Source organism: Amblyomma americanum, chromosome 5, assembly GCF_052857255.1.
Source record: "Amblyomma americanum isolate KBUSLIRL-KWMA chromosome 5, ASM5285725v1, whole genome shotgun sequence".
Lineage (NCBI taxonomy): Eukaryota > Metazoa > Arthropoda > Arachnida > Ixodida > Ixodidae > Amblyomma > Amblyomma americanum.
The window spans coordinates 176,503,361-176,530,366 of record NC_135501.1 but is presented as its reverse complement, the minus strand read 5'-3'; the positions used below and the strand labels follow the sequence as shown (position 1 = coordinate 176,530,366).

The window sequence follows — 27,006 nt, the reverse complement described above, 5'->3', positions numbered from 1 at the left end:
AAATTTTTCTTCCCGTTTGTGAAGCACGAAGTTCAAAACCCTGTAACTCAACTTCTGGGATAGGCAGGATAATAATTTTACCCTTATTGCATAGCTTGTTGTCAAGACAAGCGGACGGCATACATTCTAGCAAGTTCCCTGCAGCAAAATTTCATTAAAGCTCTCCACAAAAAGTTACATAACATATTGCATCAAGTCCACAAGGACTTGTTGTACATTAAGTTAAACTCCATATTTGGAATCAGCACGCAAAAATACATGTTCCCTGAAGATTTCATAATTGTGACTTCATTAATAAAAATTTTTTTTCTAAGACCAGCTTCCGACCTTAAGCCTAACGTATCTGCCAAATTAGTCTCCTGCAGAGCTTCCTTAATGCCGTAACCATCTGTGCTCACCTCAGATTGGCCTTGACGAATGAGCTTTGCACAGTGATGCTAGTCTTGCCCGCTGACCGACTCGTGCACTCGCTGTCTTGCTGAAAGTACAAAAAAAAAGGAAGCAATACCTGTCACAGGCTTGCCACAACAAAAAGGTGTCAGGACATGTGCCAACATCTCTCAGCTGGTCCACACAGTTAGGGTCACAAGGCACCCAGGCCAAAGCCAATACAAAACAAATGGCGACACCCTGTCTTCTTCATTCCCCCTTCCTATTTCACAGCAACAGCTGTTAAGGAGGGAGCCTGATCTTGAAAACAAAATTTTATTAATGCAGTAATAATTATGATATCATCAGGGAACATGTATTTTTGCGTGCTGATTCTAAATATGTAATCTAATTTCATGTAAACCAATTTTTTTAGCACTTATGTAATTTTTATGCAATTATTTTGCGAAGAACTTAGAAGAAAATTTGCTGTAAGAAAATCGCTGAAATGTATGCCACTGCGTTGTCTTGATACCAAGGAATGCAATAAGGGCAAAATTATCATCCTGGCTATCATAGAACTTGAGTTATAGGGTATTGAAGCTGCCACTTCAGAAACGAGAATACACACCTTTATTTGCATTTCTGAAGCGACAACTTTAAAACCCTATAACTTAAGTTCTATGATAGGCAGGAAGACAATTTTACTCTTATTGCATTCCTTAGTATCAAGAGAACCCAATGGCATACATATCAGCAAGTTTTCTGCAACAAACTTTTTTCAAAGCTCTTCACAAGATACATGCATAAAAATTACATAGGTGCTCAAGGAATTGTTTTACATGAAATTAAATGACATACTTAGAATCGGCACACAAAAATACATGTTCCCTGAAGGTTTCTTAAATGTGAATTCATTATTAAAATTTTTTTTGTCAAGAACAGGCTACCCCCTTAAGTGCCCATTTCCTGAGTTTCGGATTTCAGCAATAAAGCAGAGCCGGAAGGTGGCTGGCATGGGAACCACTCAAAAGGTGGTCACCATGGAAGGACGAGGGTTATGACGAGAGCGGAGGAATATGCAACCAGAGGGTGGCTACCACTGAAGCCACCTGGAGGGTGGTGAGTGCGGAAAAAGATGGGAGAGTAAGCAGGGCGAGAGTGGAGAAATTGGCACGCACCGCCTGCGGCGGCTGTTGTGAAATGTGCCAACCGAGGAGCGGAACAGCGGAGGAGGTGGTGACATACACCTGGAACAGCAGACTAGTCGAAGCAGACTAGTGCTGGTCGAAGAGCGAGTATATGTGAAAAACAAAAAAAAATTGCTATATAGCTAGGCATATAAACATGCCTTTGTCAAACTCTTTACCTTGATATATCACGAAATGAAAATACTTCCACAGCTGCCACAAAATATGGCATTACACAGTGGTAACCACTCCGTGAGTTTTTAACGCTTCATTCTGTTCTTGAAACTGCTGCTTAAAAAAGCATGTTTTACGCACTTTGAGCATGCTTCATTTGCACCGGTTACAAACACACTGTTTCTAATGTGTGCATGATACAAAATCAGGAACTGTCCTGTTTTGCTACTGCATGAAGAATTAAAAGAGAAGCAGTCACTAAGGGTTTTCTGTATGCTGCCACCTAGTATAAGTCGACCCCCCAGCAAGCAGCACAGGTAATCGGCCCAATATTGGAAAAGGATGGTTTCACTCTGGTCCTTTGTAGGAGCAGCCTTTGCCAACACATTTCCAATATTGGGCCGCTCAGCAGTGCTGCTTGGGAATTAAGCAACCTTCAATAGATAAAAAAAAAGAACAACTAGTACTACTGCAATGGTTTTTCAACCAAACGAGCCGTATACCGTATTTACTCGCGTAACCAACCCACTTTTCTTCCAGAAAAGTTGACATCAGTTTGAGGGGAGGGTTCATTACGCAGGAAAAAAAGTTATAACAGATTTTTTTGGAAGGGTTGATATTTCACCATACCTCCGTCCGTCCTTCCGTCATCAACAAACGCGCACGGTCAGCATCGTTCACTTTGACGCGATCCGGCAATTTTGTGGTAGCTGGCGGCGCCAGCCAATCGCGCCGAGATAACAGGACCATTCTGAACACCGGCCCTGAAGGTCAGGCGCATGTTTTGTAGCGTGAGCTTCACTGGCCGAGGTTGAGCAGTTTCGCGTGGCTCCTGGAGAGCCGTGCTGTGCATGTGCGAGGAGCAGTGACATCACACGGCGTACAGCTGGCGCGCCGAAGCCGCCGCCGCCATGCGCTCCGCCCGGCACCGCGCGCGCCTCGCCGGTCATAGCCGCGGCAGACGCACTGGCGCCGGCGCGTGCCTAGCTGTGCGCCTCCGTTGCGCAGCAGCCAAGTCTGACGCTGCGCCGGAGCCGCTTGATAGCACCTCTCATTCTGTGCGCATGCGCAGAGGTATCAGTGGGGTATACATATTGCGGCGCGTTTGCCAGCGTGGTATAGCCATGGAGAAGGAGAGCGAAATTGCTGCTCAGCGGCAATTGATGCTCAGTGGCTCAGCGTAGCTCACGCTACGTATATCCTGGCATAGCCGAGCTAAGCCACTGCTAATTTTTTACGCGACGTTTGAAAAACACACAGGATGGTGACGAGTGTGTAATGCGAATGACTACACCTTGGCGCTCTGCCAAGTTCACCGAGCGTGCCACGCTCTCCCCCTCCCCTCTCCCTCCCCTCTCGCCACCCCTCTGGCAGGAGCTCTCCTGAAAAGATAAACAAGTGATGTTATTGGCGGCCAGCGGCTAGGCTGAGCGATCAGCGCCGGGAGCATCTTGGCGCGCTGCCAAGGTCTGCGCTGCGGACGGCGCGAAAACTGAGGAACATGCTACAAAAATAAGCTAAAGGCTTAAAAAAAAAAGTAAATTTGACCGACCAAAGTGTGGGAGGCGGGTTCGTTATGCGAGTGGGTCCATTAGGCGAGTAAATACGGTACGCTATCGCGTAACAGGTGAGTCACTCACAGTGACAGACAGGCTCCATATGTCCTGCTCCTTCTTCCCGCTGGTGGTGCTGAATACGGCCGGTGGGTAGAGCAGTCCATGGATGCGGTCCTCCAGGGAACGGTCCAGCTCTATCTGCACGGGCAGCAGCTCCACACTGATGGCCATGCTCTGCTCCCTGCCACCCCGTGCCTGGGAAACAAAAGCAGCAGCAACCATGACAATTCTTTCAAAGAACTGCGCCCGAGCTATTAGCCTACAAAATACTCTGATTATTACTATACTCGCTGACAGCTTTTCTTGGCAATGAAGAAGAGGATGCAGGGGTGCAGCATCCGTAACTGTCATTGCACCAAAAAATAGTTTGGCCGCCTGGCGCATTGCTCCATCCGTTGTACCTTCACTCATTTGCTGGCGCAGTCGGCACCATCTATGGAAGCTTCCGGTAACTAGGCAGACATGCCTAGCAAATTTGTTGTAATCAAGAATACTCTTTTACAACCTTGACTTTTAAAGGTGAGAGCTGAATGTTTGGTATCCAGACTCAAAGTGTACGTCTCGAGCAAATAATGTTTCTGGAAGTTTTGCTTCATGCAGTTTCGGTTCAGCGTACCTCGTCCGGAACGGCACCGTGGTGCGCGTGCAACCAAAACCTCAACTTCGTGCCATGAGCCTGTGCTCTCGCGCATACACTGGATCCGGTTTGCGCATGATTGCGGCAACAGACGCGAGCAGTCATAAGCACGGCGCCCAGATACGTCGGCAGCGCATGTAGGTCGGCGCCCCGAATTTCCGATGGCCATTTTTGCAGAAAGTCGACACAGCTTCAACGAGTGTGACAAAGCCTCAATGCATTCTCTCCTTTTTTCATGTAATGATCTTGTGCGTTTGAAAAATACATGATTCTGAAAATGCCGACTGTGCCGTTCAACCTTTTTTGGGTGCCAGAAGTATTCGAAATATTCGCTTTGAGATAATTTGAAGAAAGTTACCATTTGCTTTGTATTCGCTTCGAACCAAAAGAAGCCAATACAGTGAAAGCTCGTTAATTCGAACCTCGATAATTCGAATTTTCGAATAATTCGAACTACACTGCTTGGTCTGGCCAAGCTCCATAGAGATCTGTGTATAAAAAATCCCGTTAATTCGAAAGCGAGTCGGTTCCACTACGGATAATTCGAACTACGCGCTGCCGCGTCTGAGCGGCTTGGCACACAGCACGTGGCCAAAAAAAAAAAAAGCACCTCCGCATAGTTAGAGGCTGCGCACGTCCTAAACGGGGACAGAAGATGGAACCAGATAAAACCGTGGAAGAGTGGGTGAAGCCTAAATTAAATGGCACCATCACCGGCGCAGTGGCCGGCGGCATCGGAGGGTACGGGTTGGCGGCCCCAGTGGCGGCTGCGTACCCTCATTTCTGCGCAGCCTCCGAAACTCGCAACTAAATACTCGTTAATTCGAGCCCTATTAATTCAGAAATACGGATAAGTACTGTCGGCGCGGTCCCAGCCAATGCCCATGAAAGGCTATGACTTCGGATGGGCACTACAAATTACGTGCGACAAACCTTTTCTCTTTGCGAGTGTCGTCCATCCTTCCACCCGACAGTCGCCAACGGAAGCACGCGGTCAGCTGCGATCATGACGCCGGCTTTTAGCAACGCCCGACTACAGTGTTCTAGAACCTTCTAGAACAGTGTAGCCTGGCGGTCAGCCGCTGGCCGGAAGCGGCCAACGTGGGCTGTCAGCGCGGACCAATCAAGGCGCGACAGCATCTGACTTCCGCCCGCTTCTACAACATGGCCGCGCCTGCCGAAGCGGCCTCTCGCTTCATCACGAATTTGTCGTTGCCGTTACACTGTGCCTCATGTTCACGGCAAATAAAAGTCACACAAAGCTTCCGCTTTGTCTGAAGATGCCCGCAGCACAAAATTTTAGCGATGAAACGCGCCAGATTTTCAGAATGCTTCTGGATTTTGAAAGCTGCTAGGCTTAGCCACTACGCGTCGGTTAACATCAGGAAGCGCGAGAGGTTCAAACAGGTTAACTACTTTGGTTCAGAAAGGGGTCACAAAGAATAATTCGTCCTCTTTGTCCTCATTGAATAAATAATAGCTTAATTGTAAATGCACAGCTGTTCTTTTCAGCATTTTACTAAGCATATGGAATCACGCCATTTCTAAATCCTGGCGGCAGCGGTCTGGTGGCAGCCGCATGTTTTCGGCATTCCGTCGCACTGCTCAAAATCCGCAGCGCAAGTTTGCTCCATGTGGGTCGCCCTAAATACGGTACATGCACCGTAATGCAAATGGTTCTTGTCAGTTTTTTCGAGGCCATTCAATAATTTGAACATCGGATAACTCGAACTTTTTTCCCGGTCCCATGATGTTCGAATTAACAAGCTTTTACTGTATTCGCATATGCCTAATTTTCGCCTGTCTGGCGCGAGCCACAACTAGGGGGCACATAATCGGGGTTCCCATAGGATTCATTCTAAGAACACTAAAATGCTAAAAATTAGCAAGAACTTTTACCAGCGCGAACACTAGACTGCTTAGCTTATTTACGTCAAACAAGCTAGTCTAGCTGGGCAAGCCAAATGAGCCTGTCCATTTCAACCAAATGAGCCAAGCAAGGCATACGGATGTCCCTAATGAGATGGCGCAGCCAGAGATACAAGTGACAGATATTTTATGGACAAAATCCACAAGGGCTGGGGTCATTTCTTAAAGATAAGGTTCAACAGGACTGACAACAAAGAGAGTGGCAACTAAAGAAACGCTTGGATCATCACTAGATGGTCTGCTCGCATCGCTTCTTCACCCATGTGGTAGTGCTACACCTGTGATGGATTTGCCCCAACTAGCATAGCACAGCAGCTTGCTGACTTGTGGTCTCTGCTTCCTTAAATATGCAGCAAACTATTATAGCCAAAACTCACAGCCAACTAAGCTGCAGCTACAAAAGGACAATCAACAAGTAGAGAGAGCGAGAGCACGCCAGAGAAAGAGAATTGGTTAAATTAAACCAATGCTGGAAAAGGGGTCTCCTTACTTTTGAGAGGTGCTGAAATCAGATATGGGAGGCAAGAAACTAATAAACTGTAAGACATGAAATAAATTTGCACAAGAGTAGTATTTAATTAACAAAACATGTTCACAGTCACCTACGACTGGCAACAATAAAATGAGTCTTCTGTTCAGCTTACATAGCCCCAGCAGGTGTTCTATTTTGGAAGAAAAAAAAATGCAAAAGCTTATTCTTACATTAGCGCACTGCAAAGCGAGAATTGGCGTTTGCAAGGAACTTAACACAGAGCGCAAAATGAAGGCCAAAGACATTACCTGCGGTGTCTCTGTGAAGTCACACTTGAGCCGGAGGAACGGATCAGCCTCTGATGGCCTCTTTCTTTCCTTTGCGTCGTCACACTCATAATAGGAGATAAGCTGGAAAAAGGAGGAACAGAAAAAGAAAAATGAACATTACTCGAAGGCCTTAACCACAGCTTAGCTCTTCTACCTAGAAGCAGCGCTTGCAACACTTAATCCACAGTAAAAATAATGACGGCCTTCAAGCAGTTTTTCTTACTTTGCAACATCTGTTCCATTTAAACACAAGACACGAAAGCAGCTCCTTCTTCAGAAACACGCAAAAAGCATTCACCGCAAATTTGTCAGGTTGCAGCATTACATCACTCCCTTGTTTACATATTATATTTATTTATTTATTTATTTAATACATGCTGCTAGCCTCTGGTACGAGGCTGTCGCAGGACTGGGCAAGTAGAACACTTACAAAAACACAAATGAGAAAGCGGAATGTACATATAAGGTACCTTACAAACACTTAGGAGGCACAGAGGAACATAAAAATTCAATATTAGAACCAGCAACTCATAAAATTCACAACCTGAAACAATGTCAATTAGCAAGGATAAAGGTAGCCGCGACAAAAAATTCACAATAGTAATGCAAAAATACACGAAATAAAAAGCAATAGAACCAACAATAAAAAGCAAAAAGAGTATAATATATGTTTCAGTCGATACTGGACAAGTGCGAAGCGAAGGCTTTGAGAGATGAGCTATTAACAATATGGTCAGGCAATGAATTCCAGTCTCAATTGCTTGTGGAAAAAAAAAAAAAGAAAACTTGAATGTATTATTGCGTGCTTGATATTCTACTAAATGTTTTGAATGTGGCTTCCTTCATATATGCGGGCGCCTTCGAATGAAGCCGTACGAACCAAATTCATTTTCCTAACACACGCAGAATTCACTTTCTTGACTGGACAAAAGAATGCGGATGTGATGCAACCGCACCTCGCTGCTCACCTCAGTGATCTCAGCGTCCCGCAGCGAAGCGCCCTCCGCTTCGTGCCTGGAGCGATGGTCAAATAGGCACTCGAGGACCTCCATCTCCCCAATGGAAAGCTGGGCGTTGACCAACCACGGCGACTGTGACTGTGACTGCGATGACCTATGCGTGCCTTCTAGCGTCACGGGTGTCCCAGCAATCCTGGGAGACAAAGACACCCATCGGCACACAGCCAAGTGGCTCAGACACACACACACCTCACTTTTGAGCGCCTACAAAAAAAAAAAACAGTATAGTAAGCGCTTCTAAAGAAGAATTTGACACAACCTCGTAAATTTATTCAGCATACAACTTAATTTTTTAAGGCACAAGGACAGCTTGGCTAAAGGAAATTTCTACCAAGCATTTCGCACCAGAGAAGCACCAGGTTGGTGGAAAGCCTGCACCCATTCAGATACCGGTGGCTGCCTGGTGGCACTGGTGATGGACCCCGCATCTCCAACATACGAGGCGAATGCTCAAACCACTGGGCCAACACTACTGTTCTGCTTAACAGAAGTACCAAAGATATAGAAGGGCACAAAGTTTACACACCATCAGTTAACCCGCAGTGAAAGAAACTTAATTACCGTATTTACGCGCATAACGAACCCACTCGCATAATGAACCCACCCCCCACTTTTGTCGGCCAGAATTTACTTTATTTTGTTTTCCAGTTTTCGCTGCCATCCGCATACCTTGATAGTGCGCCAAGCTGCTGCCTGCCGCTGATAACATCATGTTTTTTATATTTTGAGGAGAGCTCCTGCAGAGGGGGGGCGGGGGGCGCTTGGCGAACTTGGCAGAGTGCCAAGACGTTGGGCACTCTAAGCTAAAGCTTAAACATTCACTGTCCTTGTTTTTAACCTCGCAGTAAAAAACGCGCACCTAACCTTCAGGGCCAGTGTTCAGCACATTCACGTTATCTCGCCGCTATTGCCCAGAGCCCTCAGCTAGCACGAAATTGCTGGATCGTGTCAAAGCGAACGATGCTAAACGCTAGCGGCACGAACGTGTCTGACTGCGTGCGTTTGTTGATGGCGGAAGGACGGACAGATATATATGAAATCTCAACCCTTCCAAAGAAATCTGTTGGAAAATTATTTTTCCCGCATAATGAACCCTCCCCACAAACTGGTGTCAACTATTCTGGAAAAAAGTGGGTTCATTACGCGAGTAAATACGGTAATGAGGAAAGGTTGAAAAGCAGGGGTTCGCGAATAGTGGTTTTTTGGTTCGAAGTGAATTCGAAGCTAGTACTAATTTTCTTCAAATAATTCGAGGTGAATATTTCTAATACTTCTGGTGCATAAAAAAAAACTTGAACGGCACGATAAGCATTTTCAAAATCATGTATTTATCTAACACACAATGGTATTAAATGAAAAAAAAAAAAAAGAGTGCACTGAGGCTTTGTCAAAATCACTGGGCATATTTATTCGAATCTAGGCCGATAGTTTTTTTAAAGACACGAGACATGAAGCTCTTAGGTCGGTTTAGATTCGAGGATTTTGTTGTTCTATTAATAAAATATGATGACAACGCATAATAATGAAAAAAGTAGCACGCAGGTGGCACCTCCATGAAACACCAACAGAAGACGGCACTGTAGCCATTACTATCTGTAGCCTGCGCCAGCAAAAGCACATACGTGCACTGGCTGCCATTTTGACCTCCTTTTCTCTTCCTGTGGTGGTGTGGGAAAGTGATAGAAGGTCAGCGATGATGCGGATGAGTGAGCGGAAGCACATTCGTGGAAATAAATGCCGTCTGCATGCCGTTCCTGCTGTCGTTCTCAATTCTTTTTTTTGGCTGGGTTACATTCAAGGAAAGTTTTTTTTTTTAATTTGGCCTTCAACTTTCGGGTGTCGGCTTAGAATCGAAGCCGGCCTAGATTCGAGTAAATACGGTAAGCTGCGTCGACTTCCTGAAAAAATTGCAATCGGAAATTGGGGGAGTCGACCTACATGCCGTGCCAACGTATAGGTGGGTGCGAGATCTATCTGCGGGACCCCAGACTGCTGCTCTTAAGGGGGGAAGAGGGTCTTAGAAAAAAATTTTTATTAATGAAGTCACAATTATAAAATCTTTGGGGAACATGTATTTTTGCGTGCTGATTCCAAATATAGAATTTAATTTCATGTGCAACAATTTCTTGAGCACTTATGCAATATGTTATGCAACCTTTTGTGGAGAGCTTTCGAGAAATCCTGCTGCAGGGAACTTGCTAGAATGCATGCCATTGGTTTCTCTTGACATTAAGCTATGCAATAAAGCTAAAATTATCATCCTGCCTGTCATAGAAGTTGAGTTAAAGAATTTTGAAGCTGTCACTGCAGAAACAGGAAGACAAATTTTTCTTCCCGTTTGTGAAGTACGAAGTTCAAAACCCTGTAATTCAACTTCTGTGATAGGCAGGATAATAATTTTACCCTTATTGCGTAGCTTGTTGTCAAGACAAGCGGACGGCATACATTTTAGTAAGTTCCCTGCAGCAAATTTTCGTTAAAGCTCTCTACAAAATGTTACATAACATATTGCATCAAGTCCACAAGGACTTGTTGTACATTATGTTAAATTACATATTTGGAATCAGCACGCAAAAATACATGTTCCCTGAAGATTTCATAATTGTGACTACATTAATAAGAATTTTTTTTCTACGACCAGCTTCCCCTCTTAATAGCAATTGCGTATGCACCGCGTGCCCGGCCCCAGCTCGTGTCAGGCAGCGAAAAGGGGCACCCATCTCTATGCGTCTCATGCTAGCTCCCCTTCGTGCTCACACCATTGCACTTTATTAGTGAATTTCACACGGACAAGAGGGGCTGCCACAGGTGCAGTCAGCTCGGACCTTGTCCTGTAGAAGTGTGAACGCAGACATCTGGCACGTATAGATCTTGGCGCCGCGCGCATGCGCAGGCATGTAGGTGCGTAGCGTATATGCCTAGTAAGTGTCCACGTGGTTGAGGCTTCAGCTTCGCGTTTCACAATGCCATCCTGGAGGAGATACACTGAAGTGAAACCACACGAAGCAAGCATTCCAAAAACATTATTCACTTGAGATGAATATTGCGAGTTTTTTTCGAAGCATTCGGGTTGAATCAAATATCGAATACTTTTACTATTCGATCGGGTATTCAATACCACTGAATAATTCGCATACCCATAATAAAAAAATTGAAAAATTGATCACTGATCACTAGAAGAAAAGAATGTTTAGAAATCCCGTACCATTCAGTGGCTGCAGACTTTATTCTTCTCTTTGACAAGTGCTTCTTTATTGCAAAGAACAGCATCTGCCGAATGCTTATTAAGGGATGCCGCTATGCTTACTATGCACCAATGCTTATGCACCCAGTTTCAAGGGCAAGGTAGAATCAAGCACTAGGCACCCAGTTTCAAGGTCAAACAAATCCCGTACACCAATGCCTATGCACCTAGTTTTAAGGACAATGCTGAACCAAACAATAAGGCACTACGGTGGTGAGATACCATTCGCACAAGTGGACGAAATGGAAGAGGGAAAGGCTCAAAGGTGGATACAATCACTCACCAGAGGTGATCCAAGCGGCATATCGTGGGCAGGATGGTGCGCAAGGCCTTCAGGTCCCGCAGATTCTGCCCCGCGAGGGCCCGGAAGAAAGTTTCCGCCTGCGCCTGCATCATGGCTGACGTCTTGGGCGACGGGCTGGAGGAGGTGGCGCAGGGCATCCGGTGCCAGTTGCTGTTGGCAACGCCCGCCATGTCGTCGTGCAGCACCACGGCGCACAGGGCACTGCAGTGCACCCGGAGGTGGTACGACTCCAAGGGCACGTCCTCCACGTAGCCCTGCGACGACAACCCTGCCACCACAGAACGGTCAGGGTGTTAACTGCACACCCCAAGGCACCTTCCGCCGCCACTAAAGCATGCTTGAACATATTTAAACAGGAGTCTTCGAACTAGGTCCCACAGAATCCTCATGTCTCCGACATTGCATAATTTGTGTTCCCGACACACCGGAATCCAAGTGCACAACGCCTGAACCTTTCAAAAGTAATGACAGAGCTGGCCAAAAGAGAGCAACAAACTTCAGCACGCCTATTAAAGAGGGACACTGGTCTTTGGGACCAACAAATGACCCAAAAATCAATTTTTTAAAAATGACATTTTTGGAGCCTATAGCTATTATTCTTCAACTCTACCAGTTTTCTCCTCCAGGAAATTTGAATTTTGACCATAATATAAAATTTAGATCAATGTGTGGGCTCAATTTGTGCAGGAGCAGGCGATTTAACACCATGAAAATTTTGGACACTTGGCTGTCCTAGTACATCAATATCTCAACGTCTAGCACAGATAGACATGTCATATTGCTTGCTAAGGGAAGATGAAGGCACAATGTATGCAATAATCGAAGCACAATTCTTCAATCACGCTTCAAGAATTTATAATTTTGCAAAGTTTATCGATGCATGATATTGACACTTTGACTGTTGTTATTCTAAGTGCTGTAAAATTACTAATGAGGGTAAAATGGAAAAACTGCCTTGATTATTGCACTCTTTACTCACCATACTATGTAGCCATCAGTTGAAAATTACTTTTTATTGAGCCATTTTTTTGTACCAAGGTACTAATAAATGACTAATTAAAATTAATTATCTTAAGCAGTAATAAATTAATTAGTAAAACAATTTCATAATTGAAATCAGTATAAAAAACTGAGCAAGGTAATACAGTTTCATTACGATTGGACTAAAAATAAGGAAAATAGGTCTAAGACCAGTGTCCCCCCTTAAGACCACAAAGCAGTTCCGGTAGCACATAGTGCTATAGCTCGTTTTTGTTGACGCTGCCAGTAAGACAGCTACAGAAAGAAAAATCGCACAAAGCACACATAAAAGAATAAAATTTCCTGCTTGGAAACTATGTCAATCATACTATGACTGAGTTAATTTGCTCTATGAACAATGAACTATAAGTACGAGCCTTGACAACTCAAACTCCTGTCACAAGTGGCCACCACTCCCATATGCCCACACAGCTGTTGGAACGATGAGATCATTAAAAGGACACTGAGGAGAAATCGAAATCAGTCTGTATCAACAGATTATCCGCATTCCAACCACAAAGACACTACTTTCCCTTAAAATGGAGCTTTTTGAAGCTACTAACGCCTAAAAAAATTAAATACAAGAGCCCCCCCCCCCCCCCCCCCCCCACCAGCCAATTTATTGCAAGCAAGCTGTGGTGCATCTACTCAAAACTTTTCCTCTAAATCTCAAGAGACTAGGTTATACTGCTATTCACTTCTAACACCTATTCTTCCCCTCACCTTACACCTTACCACTTAGTCTCAGCCCGTCAGACTCCGCACAGCAACCAACACCCCAGTATCTCCCCCCCCCCCCTACCTCCTCCTCTTGGTCGCTTTATCAGCCATCCCTGGTCAGTTGGCGCAGTGCTTGTATTGCCCGCACTGAGGGCCCCTCCCGGGAAGAGGTATCGACAGCACAACTCCTTCCCCCACTCTTTGGCGGCACTCTTGAAAATTAGTTTTTTTTTCTCCTCCTTCAAAACGCTGATCATGGAGTCGTTTTCAAAGCAGATGTCAGGAGTTCGACTGAGGTGGCGAGCAAATTCTTAAAGCCAATCTTCTCAGCAAGAAATATGTCTTTCACAGCCAGACAAAGGCCAATATACACAGAAAGAGCATCAGAGTTGCTAAAGCAAAAATTTGATGTCATATGTGCCCCTTTACATGCGTTGTTATGAGGATGCAAAGGGCCCACAGCTATCAGTGTTTTAGCACCCATGGTCAGCCTCAGTGAAAGCCCTTATGAAACGAAATTCAAATACTAAACGGCACCTCTGGACTATTGTGGCAAAAGAGCTGTGACATATTTGCAAGCAGCATTCAATGATACCGTATTTACTCTAATGTAACGCGAGTTTTTTCCCAGATTTTTCCCCCTTAAAGTCTACCCTCGCGTTATAATCGAATACCACACTTCGACTGGCCTAAAGCAGTGCCGCGGTGCAGCCATTTCAAAGCAATCAGCTTGGTTTCAGTTTCCGCAGTTTTGCGATCTTAAGCGTTTTTCTCTGTCATTTTTTTGTGTTCGTTGCGACCTTGGGCTCAACGCATCGTCGCGTCGTGTTCTTGTGGCGTCGCTCGCAGTGTATTGATTCAGTAAGAGAAAAGCGATCCTGTTAGCTGAAGGGGTCGGGAATTCTGCGGCAGCTGGAAGACTTGACCTCAACGAGTCAACCATTCGCGGATGGCGGCTGCAGCGGGAGGGGTTTTTTAAATGTGAGCCCGACTGCAAATGATTTCATGAGCCTCGCCATGGCCATCACGTCCAGCTGGAGAAAAGTGGCGGATTTTTGTTATCGGGCAGCGCAACTGTCTTATGGGGGTCAATGTCGAGCTGATCCGTTGGAAAGTTAGAGACGTTGCTTGGGAGATGGGAAGTTCAGAGCATCTCGCCGGTGGGCCCAAATGTTCATGGAGTGGAATGGATTCTCTCTGCGGCTAACAGCATCGATGCAGCAGAAGTTACCGAGACTTCGATAGCGAAAAGGAGGACTCCGTTTCTGAGAACTCAGCCTCCCAAAGCGAGGAAGATGAGTAAATATGTTGGCCACGATGTCTATTAAAGGTACTTTGTTTTGCGTCCCTAAGCCTCACGTTGCATTTGTGGTTTTATTTTTTCCCGTTGGGCAGCATGAAAAGTCACCCCTCGCGTTACATTCGAGTAAATACGGTAACTAGACACACCATGCAGATGTTTGAGTACAGTGCCTCTCTACTCACTTTTCCTTTTTGACCTCAACCTTGGCCTCGAGTCTGCATGAGGTGGAAGGGAGAGAAAAAGCAGAGAATCCAAAATTCAGATGATGTAGTACCGTAAAAACCCACGTATAATACAAGGTGTAATTTGTGGATAGCAGGCTCTCCCTCATCTAGTCCGCGAAGCAGCGCTTGATGTGGTGCTGATGCTTTCGGCAGCTACAATTACTTTCCATTTAAGCAGCCGAGTACTGCTTTTGCTGTCCGGAGATCGTGCGAGGTGAGATCGTCCTGCTTCCAAGAGCACAGGCGTCGCTAGATAAGCACAGTGCAATGGCATCGAAATCAAAACCATCGAAACTGTCAACCGACGCTACCACGAGGATAGCGCCTACTCTCGCTGGAAGCCTGATGGTGATAGAGCTGAATAATAACCAGACTGGAACTGTGAATTTGGGCTGAAAGTTATCTGAATCCGAATATTATCATGAGGCGGAAATTTGAGAGGCTAAAATTCGGGAAAAAAAAAATCTTGTATTATACACAGGTTTTTACGGTATATCACCAGTAGGGAAATGACTCAATGGCTAGGCCCACAGAAAACCTTGAGGGACGGTTAGCAAGAAATTCACCACGGCAAGCAGATAACATGCTGCGTAGGATGTTTCACCTAAGATGTTCAACAATTTTAAAAAATAGGCATTCTGAGTTAGAAGACCTGCTTTTTTCGATATAGCACCGTCGATGATGCAGTGCATGAGAATGCAGCTAAGACGTGCTAACTAGTAGGCTGGTTAACTAATATAGAGCACTTAACTTTTAACTATTTAAATGATAGCATCAAGGCTCCCACTCTGCAGAAAATCCGGCGTCACATCATCGATGTTGTGAGCGAAACATCCCTGGAAGCAACCTAGGTGAACCACCTAGGTCACGTGACCTTGTAGCGTCATCAAAACTTGCCCACCGAATTGTGATTGAACTACCCACCGTGGCAAGTGGCAGTTAAATTAATGACTGGTCGCTCGGGAACAACAACCTGGCTCACACAAGCCCCGCGAGTAACATGACCCATAGATTTACATTTTTTAATGTGCCCACGGGCATGCCCTTTTCTTTTTTTTTCCTGACATGCGATATGGAGGGGGGGGGGTCGACTTACATTCGAGTCGTCTTACAACCGTGTAAATATGGCACATTGAGCTTTCGAAAAGCTTGCAGGCAAAGCAACCACTCCAGTACACGTAACTCGCCATAATAGGCGAAATTTGTTGGGCCGCAGTGCCAAGGGTAGCTGAGGACATTTTCGATATTCTAAAAACTGATATGAATATTACTTACGACGGGCTACACGCCTCTCAATAAACAAGACTAACAAAGATTAGTTTGGGCAGAAAAAAATTGTTAAAAATAAAGTGCCCTGCCCGCACACCTGGCTGGCACAATAGGCTAGGGAGACTAACAGTAAGAATTAAAACGCTAACTACACAACATTAGTTAACCAGCCTACTAGTTAGCGTGTCTTAGCTGAATGCTGATACGCTACAACACTGACTATGTTATTAAAAAAAAAGTGTTTTTCTAACCGAGGAGTCTATTTTAAAAAATTGCAGAACACCTTGGGTGAAACATTGAGCACATTAGCACATTTTACAGCTGCACTTACAGCTACAAGAATTGCACTGTTCACGTCATACCCACTTGTTTTTACAGCCCGCACTATTAAAGTACCGAGCTGCTAAGCTTCCCACTACCCATAAACGTGACTGTAATCAAGCTCGCAGCCAACACTGCATGTTCAAAGCACTACTGGAAATAAGCAAATGCTCGAAGAAATTAAAAAGTCACCAGCCACTCACAAGCACTGTGCGTGCTGCTTGACACAGAAGAGTCCATGTCTGACGAGGCAGCGCTGCCACTCTCAAAGAAGGCCCGCTGCTGCGTCATCGGCACATACTCTTCCTCTGGTTCTGAGAAGCAGGCTGCGGTGTAAACAAAAACAAAAGGAAAACAAACACCATGTTGTTACTCAACCATAAAAATACAAAGATCCAATAGAGACAAAACACCAGTACATGCAAGGAAGAGCTGGCACCACTACCACTTTGCCTCACAACAAAAGAAGGCCTACTTTTCCACACTTCTTTTTAGAGCTCTTTGCACTACAACTCCCAAGGTCAAGTTTGGTGCTTGTTAGACCTTGAGCCGGCGGAGTGGAGGTGTGGCAAGTGACGTCATACCACGTGACTCGCTGTGGGGAGGCCCCGCAGCTGCGCTCTCTCGAAGCCTCACCGCTGCTGTAAGCGGGGGTATAACAGCTGCTCTGCTGGCACTCGGTCGCTCAATTTCGCCATGGACGAGACACGCGCCGAACCGACTGCGACACCAAACCATGCTTAGCCAAGCTTAGCAGAGCTTTCACTCGTATCACTAGGTTTAACAAGTGCTAAATCTCTGCTAGTTTTGTAGCAGTAGCTACATTACGGTAGCATTTTGAGCCTCCAGCGTGGCGGCGCCGCCACACTGTCACGTGGTTGGTCACATGGTGCGGAGCAGCTGCTGGCGGCACGATGCCGTGGCTGATCACGTGGTTGGTCACGTGACCAGCCACGTGGTGCGGAGCAGCTGCTGCGGAGCAGCTGCTGCTGCCGGCGGCGCGGCGCGACGGCGAAACCGAGCTGCCACAGCTGTGCGCATGCACCGTGTCAAGTGGGACGAAGATGAAGGAGGAACGTCCAGCGAAATGGAGCGGCAAAAGACTGACTTTGCAATTCAACTGAACAAGTTTCACTCGGCCAGCTGTAGCTATCGCGTCACTCCAGGTTTAACCACAGCTAAACCACTGCCAATTTTGTAGCGATAGCTACATTACGGCAGCGTTTCGAGCCTTCAGCGTGGCGGCGCCACAGCCCATGGCTGCGCCGCCACGCTGTCACGTGGTTGGTCACGTGGTGCGGAGCAACTGCTGGTGGCGCGGCACCGTGGCTGATCATGTGGTTCATTACGTGGTTGGTCACGTGACCAGCCACATGGTGCGGAGCAGCTGCTGCTGCCGGCAGCGCAGCGCCCTGACAAAACCGAGCTGCCACAGCTCTGCGCATGCGCCATGTCAAGTGGGACGAAGATGAAAAAGGAATGCCAACAGAAACGGAGTGGCGAAAGACTGACTTTGCAATTCAACTGAGCAAGTTCCACTCGGCCAGCTGTAGCTATCGCGTCAGTCCTGGTTTAACCAGAGCTAAATCACCGCCAATTTTTTTTTTATCCATTTCTTTCATCCCCCTATGCTTCCGGTCAGCGCCAACACTGATGCCAGAGCACCAACAAAAAACAACGCAGTCAACCAGTCATCAGCCCTGACATCACATCTAGAAGCTGCCAATGTGCCAATGGAAGAGTGGCAAAATAATGAATCGGGTTGAGAATCACAACAACATACACCCCCTGCTCACGGCGTGAATAAGAGCATGGTAATTTGGAGAAAGCCACAGCGAGCAGTACATCCAACCGACGCTTCCATGGAAGAAGGTGCCCTGTCAAATGTACAGCCCACTTACCAGCGGAGCTGGTAGACCAGCCTGTGTTGAGACCCAGGCACCGCGAGGGCTGCGTCTTCGTGTTGAGCAACTGCTGCTGCAGGTCCTGCTCAACTATTGCGAAGTGGTGCGGCTCCATGGGCTTGCACTTGTTGTAGTGCTGGCCGCGCAGGTTGCCCGACAAAGGATCACTACCGGAAGCTGTTTGCATGAAAAAGAGAGAGGGAAAGAGAAGAATAGGTTCACTTGATACCTGGTTGTGCTACATGCAGGTGCATGCAAACCGCTTTCTTTCAATTTTTTTCTTTTTTTTTCAAAGGGGGAGGTGGGAAGCAAGAAGGCATAAAATTAATTGTTATCCAGTGTCCCAGAGCATTGGTTTACAAACAAGATTCTGCCAAACACTTCAGTCTCTTGGAGTGCTTTTTGGTCACCCTAAGCAGCGAAATTTGGAGGTCGTAGGTTACATAAAAAAAAATGTTACGGTTGCTCTATTCATATTCCACTGATGAATGGGAAAAAAGAAATCCCCAAGCTCCTTGGTTTCTGTGACTGTTGGCTTCCGTCATGTACATCATAACAAGCCCCCTCTTTTCCGTTCCCTTGCCTGTTCATGATGCCAGCTAGATTCACAGAAGTGTTACAAAAGCTACCGTAAAAACCGGAATATAGGTCGAATTTTTTTTCAAAAAACCATGGTGAAAAGTCGACCCCCGTCTTATATACCGGTCATTGGCGGAAAAAATACGGAAGTCTTGCAACAATGGGTGGCTGAAGTCAGCAGCCTCCATCACCATCGCCATCAGCAGCAGTGCCGCCATTTTGCGTTTCAGTAGATGCAAAGCGGAAGCTAACAGCAATTTACCGTTGCCTTCAAGAAAAACACGATTAAGTACGAGGAAGCTCACGGGAACCTGGCGGCACAGCGCGAATTTGGAGTATCCGAAAAGAGCATTCAATATTGGCGGAGGCAGAAGCTGCGTATTACAACTTGCAGCAACCAGAAGAAAACATTTCGTGGGCAGACCGTAGTGTATCGAGAATAGGAAGGAAACGTTGCGCTGCGAGCAAGATCGCTGCCTGTGACTGCCGAATGCATCCGCGTGAAAGCGGCAGAGATCGCGCGTGCCTCTAGACTCACGAGGGCGCAATTCAAAGGCTCGCCATCCTGGTTGCGGCGATTCATGAAGAGGAGGGCTTTGCTCTACGGCGCCGTACTTGCCTGTGCCAGAAACGAACACGCGGGCCGATTGGTGTGCGGTATTGTTAAAAAATTTGCCGGGTGTACATACAAGCAGCATTTAAATGAAATTAAATACTGTCACCATTGTGCAACCTCTCGAGTCGCATTTGTTTCAAAGTAAGGATGTCTTTCGGTACTTTTCCCATTGAAAAAGATCTTTTTCATTTTTAGAATTGGTTAGGGGGTCGACTTATATTCCGGTCCGACCTATAGTCCGGTTTTTACGGTACCCTGATTAGCTGATGCAAACGACGGCTATTAAATATACAGTCTAAACACAATGACACAAAGCAATGTTCAGTTCCCTCATACAAGAAAAACGATTGTAAAAAAGCCATTGAAAAAAACCAAAGAAAAGCCATTAAAAAAAAACCACTGAGGACCCACTGAAGTTCGCCTGTACCAATAGATTACTGTGTTCTAATGACAAATACCCTACTTTCACCAAAAACACAACTTTTTTAAGCTAGAAAAGGTTAAAAAAAAAATGAAATACAAGCATCAGCATCACCGGCCGATATTGCAAACTAACTGCGGCGCATCGACGCAGTTTTTTGGGCATGGATCCCAGAGGCTAGGGTACAGCACCATTTACTCCTAAACGATGATCACCGAGTCCTTTTCGATTTAGATGTCATGGATTTGAATCATGTGGCGGGGAAATTTTCTCCAACAAATCCAATTTTGTCAACAACAACTGCATCTTTTGTGGCTGGACAGGCATCAACACAGTCGGAAAGAGCCCTGGAATAAATTTTTACTAACAAAACAAAAATGCATGGAGCTGTCCTCAGTGTCTCTTATGAAGTGGTGAATCAATAATGTAACCCCTTCCCAACAAGTTCACAGTGCAGTCATGCGGTGGCATTGAAAGATAACTCACTGGGGCTCAGGAACTCTTGCGCCACTTTGATGAGCAAGTGGATCAGCCTTGGACGGAGAAACAACGCCATATGGCCGAGGCTGACATCGAAATCCACCTGGTGAAGAAAGAGCAAAACATGCAACACACAAAAAGCAATCATACACAATAAAAGCCTATTAATTCGAACCCCGTTAATTCAAAAATCTGGATAACTCGAACTGCCAGCACAGTCCCAGCCGGCGCCCTTGTAAGCCTATGACGTTGCATGCTCACTAATTCAGACGCTACGAGTCTCGCACCAGTTAATTAGAACGGGCTCCCAAAGGCCTGATTTGGTTTTGTTTGGATCCGAGGCATTTGTTTCTGCCTTGCACTTCTTTCATATGACCTTTTAAAACACCTTCCAATAGAAAGTAAATTGTGCAATGTGAAAGTGGTCACCCTGCTTTACTCTGCAGGCTGCTTCCGTGCGTACCACGCATCATAGAGTTTGAAAATGGTAGTGGTACTGGCACCAGTTCACATTCTTCATAAGCACACCCACAGCCAACTGTTGGCTGCTTCACGACATGGCAAAATGACGCAGCATGTGGAGCTACACTCCAGTTTTCAGACTCACAAATGAAGAGCGTAGCCTCGGCGGCTCTCGATGATCGTCGCCGAATTTCTTTCCCAAGCACTAAGGTGCGTGTGCTTTTGCCACCTGGTGGTGATCAACCACACAAGGAAAGCACAGGTTCATTTACGTGACAGGCACGAGATCACACACGTCAGGCTAGCAAGAGCTGTTTATAAACGCCGCAATTTTTGACCACAAGTTTAGAGGAGCAGGAAAATCCTGAGATTTTAAGATATTCATTCCAAACTTCGAACGCAAAACCTGTGGTAGAACTCAAATCTAGATTTAACGGCAGATTCTATTCTCTAACTATTCGAAATCTGGAATATTTCCATACTTCTACTTTCTGCGACACTGTTGTGGAAGGACTGCGTAGCCAACGTGTGAAAGCATAGACTTCAATTTCAGTTTTATTCTTGACCAAGTTTTTCGCTGACCTTTAGACGCAAATGTGGTGCAAAAGCGAGTGAAAACTCGATTTTGTAGAGGCATGCACACTTCAAACATGGTTACGCCTATATGGGTTTAAAAACGGAGTAAGCCATCCTCTAGCGCACTCTTATATGGGAGTCCGCTAGAGTACAGCTTACTCCCTTTTTACACCTTTCTGTTTAGAGTGTAGACCGATTTGCCATTTTGGGAGTCCGCTAGAGTACAGCTTACTCCCTTTTTACACCTTTCTGTTTAGAGTGTAGACCGATTTGCCATTTTGGGAGTCCGCTAGAGTACAGCTTACTCCCTTTTTACACCTTTCTGTTTAGAGTGTAGACCGATTTGCCATTTTGGGAGTCCGCTAGAGTACAGCTTACTCCCTTTTTACACCTTTCTGTTTAGAGTGTAGACCGATTTGCCATTTTGGGAGTCCGCTAGAGTACAGCTTACTCCCTTTTTACACCTTCCTGTTTAGAGTGTAGACCGATTTGCCATTTGGCGCAGTTTGGTGCAACTGTCGCAGCAGTTCCACCAGTTGCCTTGTAAATGCATTTCGGTCTACTCGAGGTGGGCGCAATGACCCCCATTTTCCCACAAAGCATTTCGCTGCACAGAAGCCAAGCACTGGTCCGAGGGAAAGCTTGTGCACTCATTGAAAAACCAGCGCGAAGCCTCGGCGGCACTCGGAATCGAATGCCACACCTCACACTCGCGTACGTGGTGGAAGCTCAAGACACCAGGCCACCACTGATATCGCAGCTGAGAATGCAATGCAACAAAACGGCGCGACTCACCCCAGATCCTTCCACAGAGTCATCCTGCTTTAAACGTATTCTGAGCTCCTGCTGACCCGTCAGCTGACAGATGAGTATAGGCTCCGTGGGGGGCTCTGCAGGTGGTGGCTGGTGGGTCGGGGCGAGTGGCGGCGAGGCACCAGCGCAACCCGCCATCATCTCCTGGGGCTCCTGCGAAGCACCACAAGGCATCCTGCCAACACCACTCGTGGCCAAGCACATAACCACTTCACTCAGAATGTCAACATACGCATACAATAGCCTTAAAACCAGCCAATTCACAGAGCTGCTATCATTAATAAGAAGGCCACAATAAGTTAACGTTAAGAAATGAGGTGAAAAAGAAGCAGCTGTGCTTCTATTTGTTCTTGGGGCACTACACGAGGTACTATCACACAAGAACACACAAAAAAAGGACACGCACAGATGAAGCAAGCGACGCAAATGATAAATGAACTCCAGTAGTTACTCCTCGCTTGTGCAGAGATTACCTCAAGCCCGATAAAGTACCAACTTGGAAACATTCCAAGTTGCCAGACAGCACGCACCGCAAAAGCGTTTAAAATGGAACTCTGATATAACAAATCTCAATTCAACAAAATTCACGAAGTAACGCATTTTTTTTTGTTTCCCAATCTCGACCCCAGTGAAAACCAAGACTTTTTTTTCACAATTTTAAGACGTAATTTTAACTGCAATTTCTATTTAACAAGGTCCCCGCGCACTGCATGAGGATACCAGCAGCCTCCTTGACAGGCAGATGAGAATGAAAACTTTAGCAGAGGCATACTGCGATTTGCATGCGCCCTTTTATGCAGAAATGTTGCCAGAGGGCTTCAATCTGCAGAGCAGAACGCACCACTGCGCCATCTATCGTGTATGTATGAAACCCACAGTGGGAGTACTCCACCATCAGCCACTAGTGTATCGCACAAAAGCCTGCTGCCTGCCATCGTTGCAGGCACCACTTGGTGCTTTTTTTTTAGGCTGGACTGTTTTTGGCCGGAAAAGTCCACAATGCGTGTTTGGACCCTTTTTCCTCAATATGTCACCAAGTAGCCTCTTCTGAAAGGCATCATCAATGCCGGGTGACCGCTGGCAAGCGCCTGCTGGTTCGCGTGCTCGTGTCATACACTGTGGCCTGAAAAAATTGTTGGCGTCATCTCGAGCCATAACGTACTTGTAACGCACTCTGGCCAAGATACATTTAAAATTCGGATCAACCAAATAGTGTCACTGAGATTCTACTGTATTTACAAGGTACAATCTACCAGGAGCGTTCTAAGAATCTAACTTTATTTAGGCTTTAGCTGCTGATACACAGAAACCTCGACTTAACGAAATTCGCGTTAACAAAGTTTTTGAATGCAAGTATAACTTCGTTATATCGAGGTGCGGCTGTGCATGATCAAAATGTCTCCTTCAGGGGACAATTTACTGCCAGAGACAAGTAAAAAATCTTGGCACATGCTTATAGATCTTTTCTTACTATAGTACCAACAGCGAGGCCAAAACTGGTTGTTTTGGGAAGAATTTATATTTTATACTGCCAAAGAAGTCGGACCAGAACCAACTGTTGCTTCGTGCTGTGTTAAATTAAAATTCCACGGCTTTCCAAATGGTCAGGCTACATTGCCTGGAGTTGAAATAGAATAAAACCTCGTTGATTCGACCATAATTAATTCAGAAATTTAAACTGTACAGTTGAACCTCTATGTAACGAACCTCTATGTAACGAATTCCTGGATTTTACGAAATTTTTCAATTCCCCAGCACATCCCCCATTGAAGCCCATGTATAGGCGACCTCCATGTAACGAACTCGTTGCGGCAGTCGACATTGATGTAACGAATCCGTGGCTCTGATCATCGAGCTGTATCTTGTAATGTTTTGCCCGAAATTTGACCAGGCAGTGCGCAACTTTAATGAATATTGTTTAAGTAAGTTTTTATATTAAAAGGTAAAGTAGACCGCGAGCAGAACGCTTGCAATCGCAGCAAACAAGCAGACCTCGGTGATGATGATGATGTTGAGCGCCGCTCCGTGGCAAGCGTAGCAACTTTTAAGCTTTCATTTTGTAGCTTGACACTAGGTGGCACTACTATGACAAATTCTTCGTGGTGTTGCGGCGCAGTTATGGTAAGCCTTCTTCTTCTTCGTCAGCATGTTGACGTGCGTGTGCTGGTGTGTGTTTACGGTGTCGGTTCGTTACGATGAGTTCCGCTGTGAGGAAATGCAAAGTTTTGTCGCTTGAAGATAAGCTCTCGATTTTGAATGCGGTTACCGCCGGCGAAAAAAAGAAGGCTGTCGCTGCCCGCTTCAATATACCAGCCAGCGCCCTGTCAACCATTCTTGCTGCAGAACAAAGCATCCGCAGTGCGATGGAGTCGGGCACAAGTGCCCAAAAGAAAAGACTGAAGACGTCGACGTATGCTGATGTGTACAACGCCGTTTTTGCATGGTTTTTGGACAGACGAGCACAAAACGTGCCCATAAGTGGCGTGATTTTGCAGCAGAAAGCCATAGATCTTGCTTGCATCCTGGGCCACGACGACTTCAAAGCGAGTAACGGCTGGCTACAAGGATTTAAAAGCCGGCACGATGTCGTCGGAAAAGTGGTATCTGGCGAGTCTGCCTCCGCAGACAGCGATGCTGCTGCCTCGTGGGTGGCTGAGAAGCTTCCCGGCATTTTCAGCCACTATGAAGCTGCCGACATTTATAATGCTGATGAGACGGCCCTGGTTTATTAAATGCTACCGAGCCGCCCGTTCTCACTAAAAGGAGAAGACTGCCGCGGCGGAAAGCAAAGTAAACTCCGTGTGACGGTTTTGCTTTGCGCCAACACTGATGGCAGCGACAAGCGAATCCTATTGGTTATTGGCCGCAATGCCTGATCCGGATGTTTTAAAGGAACAAGGCGGATGCCAGTAAAATATGTGGCAAACTCCAAAGCTTGGATGTCGTGGGCAATTTTTTCCGACTGGCTGAAGGAGCTCAACCAAGATGTCAAGCGACAAGTTCGCAGCATTTTTTTGCTGCTTGACAACTGCTCCGCGCACCATGTGGAAGGCCTACAGCTTTCGAACGTCGAGCTGCAGTATTTGCCACCTAACTGCACTTCTCTGGTACAACCCTTAGACAAAGGGGTTATTAACAGCTTTAAATGCTGTTACCGCCGTCGATTGATACAAAAGATGCTCCTGGACATCCGCCTTGAACGGCCAACAAAAGTGGATATCTACCAAGCAATCGGAATGCTTGCTGCGTCGTGGCAAGAGGTCGAATCACAAGTGATCGCCAATTGCTTCGCCAAGGCTCAGGTAAATAAGGCCATTCAAGCTACAGTCACTGAAGACGAACTTTCAAGCCCACCCGAGGTCGCAGAAGCGTGGGATGAACTACGCATGAACGGTGGGGTGCCCGACGGTGTCGAGCTGTGCAACTTTTTGTTCGTGGACAACGGCGCCGTGGCTATGGAAGAGATGACTGATGCGGCACTTGTGGAAACCGTTAAGGATAGCCTTGAAGGTGGCGGTTCGTCAGAGCCTGATACGTTTTGTGCTGTGCCCACCGCGAGGGAACTGATGGACGTGGTGGACGTTCTGCGCCATTTCGTCGGCTCGCAGGACGATGAAGCAGCCCTGGATGCCTTAGTTTCCTTGAAGCGCCGAGTAGTGGCTTCAATTGGGCAAAAACAGCAAGCGAAAATTACGCATTTTTCTCTATTAAATAAATTCTTTGAATGGCGAGTTCACTTGAATTGATATCTGTCGAATTTTTATTTAGTTTTGGCATGATCCTTACCAGTCTTAACCCAAAACTGCATCTAACGAAAACCTGGATATAACGAAAAATTGCGAACTTTTTTCAATTTCGTTATATCCAGGTTTGACTGTAATGGCATTCCCACCCTAATCCCATGTATATTGATGGCGTGGGACATTCATTAATCCAGTCACTACAGGGCCCGCACCGGCTAATTCAGACGAGCTCTCGAAGCGGCGCCGAGTCAAAGTATAACCTACTTGGCTAGCGATCATCCAAACATCCGTCCTCAGGCCTGAACCACATAGCACAGTGCACTTCTAGCATGCAAGTGACGGCAGGCATGACGACAATCGGAGGGCACCCATTGCCAGGCCAAGAAACAGCCCACCTGCGCAGCTTCATTTCTGGTGTTTTGCCACCACGTCCACAGCTACGCATAGGTAGCCAAGTCAGGCTGCGCGCCATTAACAAGGAGGGTCCATCACTGATTGGAACGCTAATTAACTTGTCACTATTCCTATCCCTTTTCAAAGCATCATGCCGATTCGGTGCCAATTCGTGTCGCCCTCACTTTCGTCCGTGTAATTTGTCCGTTCTTCCAGCGTGCCGGAACTGCGCACTCTTCACATGCGGTGCCACCGCTTATAAGGAGGATGCACTGCTACTGCGTCACATCGGGAAAGAGACTGCAGAGACCATTATCATTATAGAGCAGTTCTGCTTCTGATAATCCCGATAATGCGATATGCAATGAAGAATTTGATGGAATCCCAAGAAATTGTCACTGCTGCAGAGATTTCATCCCAAAAGCCCAAGACCGTTGCACAGTTTTTCATCAAATAAATCTGCCATGATGCAAGCAGTTTTCGGCAGTTTCCCGGCAGTTATTAGATAATTCAACTTTCGGATAACCCGGACATTTTTTTCCACTCCCTTGAAGTAAGGTTTTACAGCACTACGATTTTGTGGCTAGGGCTGAGCAAGGTTAGGTTAGGTTAGGTTAGGTTAGGTTAGGTTAGGTTAGGTTAGGTTAGGTTAGGTTAGGTTAGGTTAGGTTAGGTTAGGTTAGGTTAGGTTAGGTTAGGTTAGGTTAGGTTAGGTTAGGTTAGGTTAGGTTAGGTTAGGTTAGGTTAGGTTAGGTTAGGTTAGGTTAGGTTAGGTTAGGTTAGGTTAGGTTAGGTTAGGTTAGGTTAGGTTAGGTTAGGTTAGGTTAGGTTAGGTTAGGTTAGGTTAGGTTAGGTTAGGTTAGGTTAGGTTAGGTTAGG

The 27,006-nt window shown here is 46.1% G+C and overlaps 1 protein-coding gene across 2 annotated transcripts in view; it reads right to left on the bottom strand.

The window, feature by feature from the left end:
- The window catches only part of Atg2 (Autophagy-related 2), an 85,137-nt gene that overhangs the window by 41,421 nt on the left and 16,710 nt on the right, over window positions 1-27,006 (bottom strand). For both annotated transcript variants that reach the window (XM_077665917.1, XM_077665918.1), the window contains exons 6-15: window positions 21,974-22,144; window positions 20,147-20,243; window positions 18,042-18,221; window positions 16,344-16,466; window positions 14,509-14,541; window positions 11,263-11,551; window positions 7,685-7,868; window positions 6,696-6,797; window positions 3,374-3,544; window positions 399-478 (exon numbers count right to left, since the gene is read on the bottom strand). In XM_077665917.1, the coding sequence (XP_077522043.1) occupies window positions 399-478; window positions 3,374-3,544; window positions 6,696-6,797; window positions 7,685-7,868; window positions 11,263-11,551; window positions 14,509-14,541; window positions 16,344-16,466; window positions 18,042-18,221; window positions 20,147-20,243; window positions 21,974-22,144 (1,430 nt within the window). The remainder of the gene's footprint in view (window positions 1-398; window positions 479-3,373; window positions 3,545-6,695; window positions 6,798-7,684; window positions 7,869-11,262; window positions 11,552-14,508; window positions 14,542-16,343; window positions 16,467-18,041; window positions 18,222-20,146; window positions 20,244-21,973; window positions 22,145-27,006) is intronic.